General features: G+C 38.1%; 1 protein-coding gene and 1 pseudogene across 3 annotated transcripts in view; one reads left to right on the top strand and one right to left on the bottom strand.

The window, feature by feature from the left end:
• The window catches only part of LOC133656312 (integumentary mucin C.1-like), a 36,119-nt gene extending 23,582 nt beyond the window's left edge, over positions 1–12,537 (top strand). For 2 of the 3 annotated variants that reach the window (XM_062057340.1, XM_062057338.1), the window contains 2 exons: positions 4,852–4,949; positions 12,080–12,536. In XM_062057340.1, coding sequence (XP_061913324.1) covers positions 4,852–4,949; positions 12,080–12,496 — 515 coding nt within the window. In that variant the 3' untranslated portion in view covers positions 12,497–12,536. Of the gene's footprint in view, positions 1–4,851; positions 4,950–12,079 lie in introns of all 3 variants that reach the window. The other variant, XM_062057339.1, reaches the window with a different exon arrangement.
• LOC133656314 (protein sidekick-2-like) overlaps positions 1–13,202 on the bottom strand; it is a 1,293,862-nt pseudogene that overhangs the window by 10,228 nt on the left and 1,270,432 nt on the right.

Genomic DNA, 13,202 nt, shown 5'->3' with positions numbered 1-13,202 from the left:
GCTTAGTAGTTGGAACAATTAAAAAAAAAGATTCAAGCAAACCATGTTCACATAGCCTTGGGATTTACGATAAATATCGTACAGAATCAGGCTGATACTAGGGATCATTACATCACACTGATACATTTGATTTAAAAAATGACTCCAACCTTAACAAAAACAATGAGGTCAGATTAATTATACTGTGGTGTATGTGGGCAGGGTGAGCACATCAAGCGCTCCAAAAATGGATGATTGATTTGGAAAAAGACATGTCATGGAATGATATTTGGAAAAATGCCAATAAGATGCATGAAAAATAAACTGAGTCAATGTAACATCTTGAGTAGGTTGCATTTCAAACCCTCTTAAGTTGTTTAATAGCAAGTTATGTGTGAAGTGTCAGGCAGCTGAAGGAACTCGTACTCATTTACTGTGGGAATGTCAGACAATCAGAGTTGTGGTCTGTTGTGAGAATTTTCCACGATTGTTGCTAATGTTAGCCAAGTTAGCTCATGTGTATGGAAGTGGAGACAAGTGAAATGAAGGCGTGGTGTACAAAACAAGGTGAGCTTCCTCATGAACATGACATGGTGTCACAGTTTGGGACTACAGTCACCAAAGAATATTCAGTGGAACTTCGATATACAAACGTTTTTAGTTCTTGAACAAAGTTCGTAAATGGAAAGGTTGGTATAGTGAAGTAGAGTTCTCCATAAGAATCAATGTAAACATGAGTAATTGGTTCTAGTTTCGACAAAAGTCCCTATTTCGCGCACACATACACCAAAGTCCCTTTCGCACTCTCAAAAACGTTAACAACCATGTGGCTACAGGGAGGAAAAAAAGGAAAAATGTCACTATTTTGTTGTCTGCGAATGTTTTGTGCCATGCACCTGGTAAGAGGAGGCAAACACTTTAAAGACTTTCAAGGAACTCGTACTCATTTACTGTGGGAATGTCAGACAATCAGAGTTGTGGTCTGTTGTGAGAATTGTCTTGTTTGTCCACGATTGTTGCTCATGTTAGCCAAGTTAGCTCATGTGTGTTGAAGTGGAGACGAGTGAAATGAAAGAGTGGTGTACGAAACAAGGTGAGCTTCCTCATGAACATGACATGGTGTCACAGTTTGGGACTACAGTCACCAAAGAATGCCAAAGTTCTTCTTGTATTAAGTTTTGAAGCCGCAGCCGAAGAAAATAAACACACATAGCAATTAATCGATGACTCAACGTTCTTAAATTCATTTCCATTCATTGTTTGACGTATTAACTATCGGCCAAGTCCTACAATTGTATTACATTTTGAATGCATTTAATGCTTCTTAATGCCATTTCAAGCCTTAATTTTCACAACATTCACTTAATGCTTTTTAAACCCTAAACCCTGTCAAAACACTCTTAAGTTGGAGTATTCCTAAGTCTGGGTACCTCTGTAAAGTCCTTGTAAGAAATATCCATGATCTTGTGGACGCGTTAAAGCAGGGATGTCAAACTGGTTTTCATAGGGGGCCACATCGCAGTTACGAAGGCCGCTTTTAACAGTGAATAATCTACAAATTTGCCTATGCATTTTATTATTAAATATATATATATATACTTTTTTACGTACACTGTAAAAAAAATAATCTGTACATTTAACAATAAAATTCTGGTCACCATTTTTTTAATGCAAAGTGTACAGATTTTTTAAAAAGCATTATATTACAGTAGATGCAAAGAAAGTACCCACTGTTTGATTACCATTTTAAAGGTTTTTTACGGTAAAATACTGGCAGCTTAGTTGCCAGAATCTTAGTGTAAAATTGAAGGTAGTTTGTTCAACATATTGAATAGACAAAATAGATAAAATAGCTTAGGAAATAGTAATAGTAAATAATAATAATAAATAGTAATAATAATAGTAATAATAATAATAATGATAATAATAGTAATATTAATAGTAATAATAGCAAATAGACAAAAAAGTACCACTGGATTAAAAAAAACAATTCTGGCAACTGAGCTGCCAGTTCTTTACCGTGAAAATAACTGCGGTACCATGTTTCCATTTACAGTAACAATAACCGTAGATTTTACAGTTAAAAAAAAAAAAGAGCATAGTCGGCAACGTTTTATAGTAAAAACAATGGTAGAGTTTTTTTAAATTTACAATTTATATACTGTTTTTTTATATATATATAAATGGCTGTGATGATAATGTAAATGAGGGATTTCTAATCACTGCTATATTATTCTTAACAACATTGATACTGTTGTTGATATGATTCATTTTTTGTTTGACTACTTATGGATTGTTTTGTGTCATGTTTGTGTGTCCTCTCAATTGTTCTGTTGATTGCTATCCTAAATGTTGGTTTTGGAACTGGAATTGTATTATTATGGTATTATTGTGTATTATTTTGTTGGATTGAGTATTATAAAAAATTAAAAAAATTAAAATTAAAAAATTAAAGTTTGCAATATGCTGTAAAAGCCACTGTAAATGTCACCGTAAAATCTATGGTCCATTTTACAGTGTACAATTTGATGGATAACTTGCTTTGAAACCATAAGTCAAGCATATATTGAAGTATTTATTTGTATTTTAACCAATACAAATGTGTGTAATATATTATTTGTTGCATTATTGCGTAATATTAACATTTAAAAGGTATGCAATGTCATGCAGTGCATATATATATATATATATATATATATATATATATATATATATATATATATATATATATATATATATATATATATATATATATTATTTTTTATTTTTTTTGTCAAAATGGAAAGAACAAATACATTTAGTAAGTAAAGATAAGGTACTTTATTGATGCATATTTTCCTCGGCGTTGGCGGGCCATATAAAATGATGTGACGGGCCAGATACGGCCCCCGGGCCTTGAGTATGACACCTGTGCTTTAAAGCAGTTTTGACATTGTGCACATGATGCAAGACTATTTGGGGGGGGGGGGGATATGTAAATGCAAAACAACACCAGACGAACTGAGAGAGTAGCTACTGCACCTGTGAGTCGGAGATCTCCGAAGGCTTCTCAGTCAGACTGCTGCTCTCCACCGGGATCAAGTCGTTGTACTTGGTGCTCACGTCCTCGTCAGAGTAGTTCAGGCTGCCTGGACTGGGCCTGGGAGGAGACCTGGATCACAAGAAAACCCATTCATGTCGGACCTGTGGTTGTTTCCATACCAATATTTGTGTATCGGTACCAAAATGTATTTCGATACTTTTCTAAATAAAGGGGACCACAAATAAATGTCATTATTGGCTTTATTTGAACAAAAAATCTTAGTGTACATGAAACATATGTTTATTATTGTAATTTAGTCCTTAAATAAAATAGTCAACTTGTCTTTTAGTAGTAAGTAAACAAACAAAGACTCCTAATTAGTCTGCTGACGTATGCAGTAACATATTGTGTCATTTATACACCTATTATTTTGTACACATTATAAAGGACAAGCTGTAAAAATGGATTATTAATCTACTTGTTCATTTACTGTTAATATCTGCTTATTTTCTGTTTCAACATGTTCTATCTACACTTCTGTTAAAATGTAATAATCACTTGTTCTTCTCTTCTTTGATACTTTACATTAGTTGTGGATGATACCACACATTTAGGTATCGATCCGATACTAAGTAGTTACAGGATCATACATTGGTCATATTCAAAGTCCTCATGTGTCCAGGGACGTATTTAGCGGAGTATAAGTCGCACCGGCCGAAAATGCATAATAAAGAAGGAAAAAAACATATAAGTCGCATTTTTGGGGGAAATTTATTTGATAAAAGCCAACACCAAGAATATACATTTGAAAGGCAATTTAAAATAAATAAAGAATAGTGAGCATCAGGCTGAATAAGTGTACGTTATATGAGGCATAAATAACCAACTGAGAATGTGCCTGGTATGTTAAAGGCCTACTGAAAGCCACTACTACCGACCACGCAGTCTGATAGTTTATATATCAATGATGAAATGTTAACATTGCAACACATGCCAATACGGCCGGGTTAACTTATAAAGTGACATTTTAAATTTCCCGGGAAATATCCGGCTGAAAACGTCTCGATATGATGACGTTTCCGCGTGACGTCACGGAGTTTGCGGAAGTATTGGGACACCATTGTGTCCCAATTAGAGATATAGGCCGATATATGCGTTAAAATGTAATATCGGAAATTATCGGTATCGTTTTTTTTATTATCGGTATCGTTTTTTTTTGGGGTTTTTTTTATTTTTATTAAATCAACATAAAAAACACAAAATACACTTACAATTAGTGCACCAACCCAAAAAACCTCCCTCCCCCCATTTACACTCATTCACACAAAAGGGTTGTTTCTTTCTGTTATTAATATTCTGCTTCCTACATTATATATCAATATATATCAATACAGTCTGCAAGGGATACAGTCCGTAAGCACACATGATTGTGCGTGCTGCTGCTCCACTAATAGTACTAACCTTTAACAGTTAATTTTACAAATTTTCATTCATTACTAGTTTCTATGTAACTGTTTTTATATTGTTGTACTTTCTTTTTTATTCAAGAAAATGTTTTTAATTTATTTATCTTATTTTACTAATTTTTTTAAAAAGTACCTTATGTTCACCATACCTGGTTGTCCAAATTAGGCATAATAATGTGTTAATTCCACGACTGCATATATCGGTTGATATCGGTATCGGTAATTAAAGAGTTGGACAATATCGGAATATCGGATATCGGCAAAAAGCATTATTGGACATCCCTGGTCCCAATACAAACAGCTCTGTTTTCATCACAAAATTCCACAGTATTCTGAACATCTGTGTTGGTGAATCTTTTGCAATTTGTTTAATGGACAATGAAGACAGCAAAGAAGAAAGCTGGAGGTGGGATCGGTGTATTAGCGGCTGGCTGCAGCAACACAACCAGGAGGACTTTGAGTTGGATAGCAGACGCGCAACCGTGAGTACAGCTTTGGCTTCCAAACATTTGATCGCGTGCTCGTCCGTGCGTGCCGCTATGTGCATGTCACGTACGTAACTTTGGGGAAATATATGTGCTGTATGAACTTTGCGGAAGTGAACGGTACTTTGGGCTGTGGGACTGAGTGTGTTGTGCGGGTGTTTGATTTGTATTGGCAGGTTATATGGATGGGAGGGGGTAGGTGTTTGTTATGCGCAATTAATTTGTGGCATATTAAATATAAGCCTGGTTGTGTTGTGGCTAATAGAGTATATATATATGTCTTGTGTTTATTTACTGTTTTAGTCATTCCCAGCTGAATATCAGGTCCCACCCGCCTCTCACAGCATCTTCCCTATCTGAATCGCTTCCACTGCCCTCTAATCCTTCACTTTCACTTTCCTCATCCACAAATCTTTCATCCTCGCTCAAATTAATGGGGTAATCGTCGCTTTCTTGGTCCGAATCGCTCACGCTGCTGGCGTCCATGATTGAAAACAATGTGCAGATGTGAGGAGCTCCACAACCGGTGACGTCACGCTACTTCCGGTACAGGCAAGGCTTTTTTTATCAGCGAGCAAAAGTTGCGAACTTTATCGTCGATGTTCTCTACTAAATCCTTTCAGCAAAAATATGGCAATATCGCAAAATGATCAAGTATGACACATAGAATGGACCTGCTATCCCCGTTTGAATAAGAAAATCTCATATCAGTAGGCCTTTAATATGGTAAGAGTCCTTCAAATAACTATAACATATAGAACATGCTATACGTTTACCAAACAATCTGTCACTCCTAATCGCTAAATCCCATTAAATCTTATACGTCTAGACTCTTACGTGAATGAGCTAAATAAAATTATTTTATATTTTACGGTAATGTGTTAATAATTTCACACATAAGTCGCTCCTGAGTATAAGTCGCACCCCCGGCCAAACTATAAAAAAAACTGCGACTTGTAGTCCGAAAAATATGGTACTGACTTTATAAACATAATATGAATTAAAAAAAAAAAAGATTTTGAGACGATAAAAATATTGTTGTAATCATAGTCGTATCGACCAGATGTACTTGGTATCATTTTTGATTGATTGAGACTTTTATTAGTAGGTTGCACAGTGAAGTACATATTCCGTACAATTGACCACTAAATGGTAACACCCGAATAAGTTTTTCAACTTGTTTAAGTCGGGGTCCACTTAAATTGATTCATGATACAGATATATACTATCATATATACTATCATCATAATACAGTCATCACATAAGATAATCACAATGAATTATTTACATTATTTACAATCAGGGGTGTGGAGGGGGTGGGGGGTAGGATATGGACATCAAGTAGTGGACATATAGAGAGAGAAAGAGAGCGAGAGAGCGAGAGAGAGAGAGCGAGAGAGAGAGAGAGATCAGAAGGCATAAGAAAAAGTATCTGCATTTGATTGTTTACATTTGATTATTAGCAATCCGGGGAGGGTGTTAGTTTAGGGTTGTAGCTGCCTGGAGGTGAACTTTTATTGCGGTTTTGAAGGAGGATAGAGATGCCCTTTCTTTTATACCTGTTGGGAGTGCATTCCACATTGATGTGGCATAGAAAGAGAATGAGTTAAGACCTTTGTTAGTTCGGAATCTGGGTTTAACGTGGTTAGTGGAGCTCCCCCTGGTGTTGTGGTTATGGCGGTCATTTACGTTAAGGAAGTAGTTTGACATGTACTTCGGTATCAGGGAGGTGTAGTGGATTTTATAGACTAGGCTCAGTGCAAGTTGTTTAACTCTGTCCTCCACCTTGAGCCAGCCCACTTTAGAGAAGTGGGTAGGAGTGAGGTGGGATCTGGGGTGGAGGTCTAGAAGTAACCTGACTAGCTTGTTCTGAGATGTTTGGAGTCTAGATTTGAGGGTTTTGGAGGTGCTAGGGTACCAGGAGGTGCATGCGTAATGGAAAAAGGGTTGAACGAGAGTTCCCGCCAGAATCCTCAAGGTGCTTTTGTTGACCAGAGAGGAGATTCTGTAGAGAAATCTTGTTCGTTGGTTAACCTTTCTGATTACCTTGGTTGCCATTGTATCACAGGAAAGGTTAGCCTCTAGAATGGAACCTAGGTAGGTGACCTCATCTTTCCTGGTGATAACAATGTCACCCACTTTTATGGTGAAGTCATTGACTTTCTTAAGGTTGATGTGGGACCCAAACAGGATGGATTCTGTTTTACCCAAGTGGATGGATAGCTTGTTGTCAGCGAGCCAGGTGCAAGTTCTACACAGCTCAGCACTGAGGATTTTCTCCACCTGTGACTTGTCCTTGTCGGATACCAGTAGGGCAGAGTCATCCGCAAACAAAAAAAATTCACAGTCGCATGCCGATGACATGTCATTTATGTATATTAGGAACAGTAAAGGTCCCAATATACTGCCTTGGGGGACTCCACAGCTCACCGAGAGGGGGGGGACACGGTGCCGTTCACCTCTACCATTACAGTGGGTGTTAGGTATAGATCCACCCATGGCGTTTGTTTACATTGTGACGCCGGTGAGCTACTGTATCCTCCTACGGTGTGTAGTGAAGCATGTTTAGCTATTCCTTGTCCTCCAGTAATAATGATACTTGTAAGAAACTTATTTTATTTGTCGCCTTGGAAGCGAGAATTAGTGATTTAGAAGTAGCTAAAACACTGCAGACTGCGGATGGGCATTAGCCTTTAACTAGCTAGCCATGTCTTAAAGCACCTCTTCCTGAGGGTGTTTCAGTGTTATAACTTCACCTTTATCCCTAATTTTTACACCAAAATGCGTCCATTCTCCCTTTTCTGTCTACACGCTGTGTCTGCTTGTAAGTACTCTGTGTGTGTGCGCTGCAGAACATGCTCCTCTGCTCGTAAAACCAGCAATGTCACCACGTGACGACGCGCCATCATGACTGTAAAAAAAAAATATGGCCGGTACTTTTTCAAACAGAGTATAGTACCGTGTTTGATTCATTAGTACCGCGATACTATACTAGTACCGGTATATCGTACAACCCTAGTCGAGCGGTTCCAATATCATATCAATTTAAGGAATACTGCATTCTACTTTATACAGTTTAGAGTTGGTACTCACTTTGTGTACACGCTGTAGTTTGAAGAGGAATGGATGTCGTAGTTTGAAGTAAATGCATGCGAAAAACAATTCTATGAAACAAACCTTTCCTTTGTCTCGGTCGGACTCGTGTTGACTTTTCTTGGCCGCCTACGGAGCTGCCGCGGCCTCGCATGTTACGACCACAACTTTCCAAACATTTGCATTCGGAGCACGGGTCAATTCCAAGCTGTGGTCAGCATGGAAAAGTCGGCTATTTGGTTCAAGTGGATGCATTTCATTAGAGCAGCTTAGAGGTAATTCACTTGAAGGTGCGATACCCACTTAATGTGGTGTTTGATGATCATTTCTTTGAAAACTCACACATAATCATAACCTAGCCAGATGCATGCTGTGCAATTATTGTAAACATTCCATTCATCACGTTTGTTTTTTGTACTGTCAGCATATAATTACTCCCAGCGGGTTTAAGATGAACGTCCATGCAATTGTTTTTCTCACTTTTAACGCCGCCGAGGAGCCTGGAAACAACTGCACAAACTCGTAAAGTGATCACAACGTTCACACTGGACTGGCATATTATTCATTGCATTTGGAGGAGTGCACTTCATCCTCTGCAATGTTAAATCTCCTCGTTATCAGGCTGCAGCGGCCTGAGGGGACTCATTAGGACGTCTGAAGTGTTTCTTAAAAGCACACTGCGTCACTTGAGCAAGCGAACAGATAACGGAGTAAAAGCCGAGCGCTCGAGTCCAGTTCAGCTCACTGCGATGCAGTGTTTGAAAAACCCTGATCTGCGAGTGATAGCTTAACCTACACATCTGCAGCTTGTTTAGTTATCGGTTTCTGCTGGTAAATGTTAGTTAAATATAACACAGGCTTTGAATGTTAACTTTTTAAGGTCAAGGCAAGTGTTGCCTTAAAGGAGGGCTCATATTTTTATACATTATATACACATATATACATACTGAATATATATATATATACACTACCGTTCAAAAGTTTGGGGTCACATTGAAATGTCCTTATTTTTCAATGAAGATAACTTTAAACTAGTCTTAACTTTAAAGAAATACACTCTATACATTGCTAATGTGGTAAATGACTATTCTAGCTGCAAATGTCTGATTTTTGGTGCAATATCTACATAGGTGTATAGAGGCCCATTTCCAGCAACTATCACTCCAGTGTTCTAATGGTACAATGTGTTTGCTCTCTCGCTCAGAAGGCTAATTGATGATTAGAAAACCCTTGTGCAATCATGTTCACACATCTGAAAACAGTTTAGCTCGTTACAGAAGCTACAAAACTGACCTTCCTTTGAGCAGATTGAGTTTCTGGAGCATCACATTTGTGGGGTCAATTAAACGCTCAAAATGGCCAGAAAAAGAGAACTTTCATCTGAAACTCGACAGTCTATTCTTGTTCTTGGAAATGAAGGCTATTCCACAAAATTGTTTGGGTGACCCCAAAATTTTGAACGGTAGTATATATATATATATATATATATATATATATATATATATATAATGTATGCATGCATGCTTTGGAGCCCCTTCCTTGAATATATATATATATATATATATATATATATATATATATATATATATATATATATATATATATATATATATATATATATATATATATATATATATGTATATATATATATATATATATATATATATATATATATATATATATATATATATATATATATATATATATATATATATATACACTGTTTTTTTAATTCATATAATATCAACTTGTCAGCTGTTTGTCATTACATAATGCCTTTACCTCTAATTTTACATCTTGATAGACAGAGGTATATTTTTGTATTATTTATTTAGGTTTTTAATACGGATGTCCGATAATGGCTTTTTGCCGATATCCGATATTCCGATATTGTCCAACTCTTTAATTACCGATACCGATATCAACCGATACCGATATCAACCGATATATGCAGTCGTGGAATTAACACATTATTATGCCTAATTTGGACAACCAGGTATGGTGAAGATAAGGTACTTTTTAAAAAAATTAGTACAATAAGATAAATAAATTAAAAACATTTTCTTGAATAAAAAAAGAAAGTACAACAATATAAAAACAGTTACATAGAAACTAGTAATGAATGAAAATTAGTAAAACTAACTGTTAAAGGTTAGTACTATTAGTGGAGCAGCAGCACGCACAATCATGTGTGCTTACGGACTGTATCCCTTGCAGACTGTATTGATATATATTGATATATAATGTAGGAAGCAGAATATTAATAACAGAAAGAAACAACCCTTTTGTGTGAATGAGTGTAAATGGGGGAGGGAGGTTTTTTGGGTTGGTGCACTAATTGTAAGTGTATCTTGTGTTTTTTATGTTGATTTAATTAAAAAAAACAAAAAAAACCCGATACCGATAATAAAAAAAACGATACCGATAATTTCCGATATTACATTTTAACGCATATATCGGCCGATAATATCGGACATCTGTAGTTTTTAAGTTATGTACATGTATATATATACATGTAGATGATGTATCGGGACAGATCCATTAAGAGTTTGAGCAGAAATATGTTTTATAGGAATTAACTATACACAATAACACATTAACAAAATGCTGTATCACGTGAATGGTTTTTGAAGTAATACCTTTGTGACATGAAAAAAAACACAAGTAATGTAAAAGAACATGGCGTTTACTTTTTGATATTTGATATTCTCAATCAACGCTTCCTTGTAGTTTAGTACAACAGTTTGGCCAACACAAATAAAGAGGAGTGACACCTCTCACATCGAATACACAATCTTCCCAGCCTGCGTTCAATTCGATGAGATGACAAAACATTTGAGCTAGTATTGATGTTATTTGAACACTGATACAGTTTGCAGTTAAATAAAGGAGGAGTGAACATCCCAGTAAACAAACTAAAGACTTTATAAACAAGTTGTGACAACGTTCACGACACATCGCCTGCTGCATGTTTCCTCACATCATCAACTCTCAGTCACAGCAGCTGAAGGATGCAGTGTTGAGAAAATAAAAGCAACATCAAATAGTTTTCTCCTTGGCCGTATACTTTTAGTGTGGAGACAATTTTGTCCACACCCGTCTCCATCTAATCACATCAGTGTGCTCTTAAACGCACGGCGGGAAGCGAGGGAAAAATGACATTAAATCAAGCGCTTGGCTCCGTTTACTCCGAGGGGAAATCTCCGGAGCAAAGTTTGTGTAGTTAGTCCACCATGATTATCAAGACAAACGACTCTAGTGCGCATGCGCCTGACTTCCTGTCACCTAAAATGCATTAATAAATGACGCTTTTTCGATAATGAAAACATTTGTCGGTGTTACTAACCGTCGGGAATTTTATCGCAAATGATCATTATACCGTTTATTGTTACATCCCTCGTCCATTAACAAGTAAAAAGTCAAGGGCGGTCACAGCATGTTCTTGCCACCGATGTTGGTCCATTTTTAGGGCATTACGGCAAATGACGAGGCTTTTGCCGCAGTTGCTGTGGTTACATTTGAGCCCTGTTATCAATGGTGCGGTCAATCCAATTGTAAGTCTGTGCACTGCAAATTATATTGTTTCTAGAAATGTCCCTAATTTTAAGAGCTATTTAATTATTTTTAGTCATTGATTTTACATCAATCTTCATTTTATCATTAATACATATATTTTGTCTTTTCTAGTTTACAAATGTCAAAATGTGCTTTTCCCCACTTCGAAAATCGTGTTTAAAGATTCTGCAACATCCCAAGGAGGCTTAATTTAAGAATTGCAAGTTGAATAACATAATACACTTTTTAGGCTTAAAAGTCCTGCTAATTTCAAGATATACAAACGTAAATTTAGGAAGTCTTGTCAAGTAAAGTAGACTATAATTTCACTGGTTTTTAAGTATATTTTTTCCTATTTCCAGTCTTTTTATCTTGTATTTTGACAGCTCTTTTTTGCAGTGTGGAGTCACCTGTATATGAGATTACTTTTTTTTTTTTTTTTACATTTTTATTTAATTACTTTATTATTATTATTATAGACCACGGCGAGGCCGAGCAGCAGCACGCCACAGCAGACCACGGCGAGGCCGAGCAGCAGCACGCCACAGCAGACCACGGCGGGGCCGAGCAGCAGCACGCCACAGCAGACCACGGCGAGGCCGAGCAGCAGCACGCCACAGCAGACCACGGCGGGGCCGAGCAGCAGCACGCCACAGCAGACCACGGCGAGGCCGAGCAGCAGCACGCCACAGCAGACCACAGCGGGGCCGAGCAGCAGCACGCCACAAACGAACGCGAAACATCTGGAAAGGAAGAGGCTCATGCCGCCGTCGCCCGGCTACACAGCAGTGAGGCCCGCACCAACCAAGCAGGGAGAGGCCCGGCTACCGGCCAGCAGCGGCGGCACCACCACCTCACTGCGGCGGGACCAGCAGCTTTCTCGCGGCGGCAAGTGACGGCAGCAGGGCGGCGAGGGAGAGGCCAGGCTGGCGGCTAACGGCTAGCGGCTGGCAGCAGCGGGACCATCTCGTGGAGACGAGACCGGCAGGTGACTGCGGCGAGGCCCGGGAGAGGAGAGAGGCTGGAGCGAGGCTTGCCAGGCCGGACGGGACCCCATCGGTGGGAAGGCGAAAGTGCAGTGACGCGTCTCGGCAATTTGGGTTGTGAGTTTTAGCCAGTAAAGAAACCGAACTGAAATTAAGAAGAAAACCAAGTGAATTAAGAAAATGAGTGCGAAACACAAGAAATTCGAGGAAGACTTGGAGGAGATCAGAAAATCGCTTAACTCCCTGTCGGAGGATGTAAGGACAGTGGCCAAACAGCAAGACACACTCATGGAGTTGTTGACCGAAATCAAAATGCTGAAAAACATCATCAAGGAAAAAGACAAGAAAATTGTTGACCTAGAAGCAAGAATTGACGAAATTGAACAGTACACCAGAATGGACGATTTAATTATAAGTGGACTAGAAACCAAACATCGCACATATGCAAGAGTGGCCGGGACTCGCAGCAGGGACGCTGACAAGGACGCCGAAGCCCCGGCAGACGAACTTGTGACACTTGAACGGCAAGTAATTAACTTTTTTTCCAGTAAGAACATGACTCTTCAAAGTGGCAGCATTTCAGCGTGCCATACTATCCCCAGGAAGGACAGCAGAA

Source organism: Entelurus aequoreus, linkage group LG08, assembly GCF_033978785.1.
Source record: "Entelurus aequoreus isolate RoL-2023_Sb linkage group LG08, RoL_Eaeq_v1.1, whole genome shotgun sequence".
Lineage (NCBI taxonomy): Eukaryota > Metazoa > Chordata > Actinopteri > Syngnathiformes > Syngnathidae > Entelurus > Entelurus aequoreus.
Note: the sequence above shows the minus strand (reverse complement) of the source record. Positions and strands in the feature narration are given on the sequence as shown.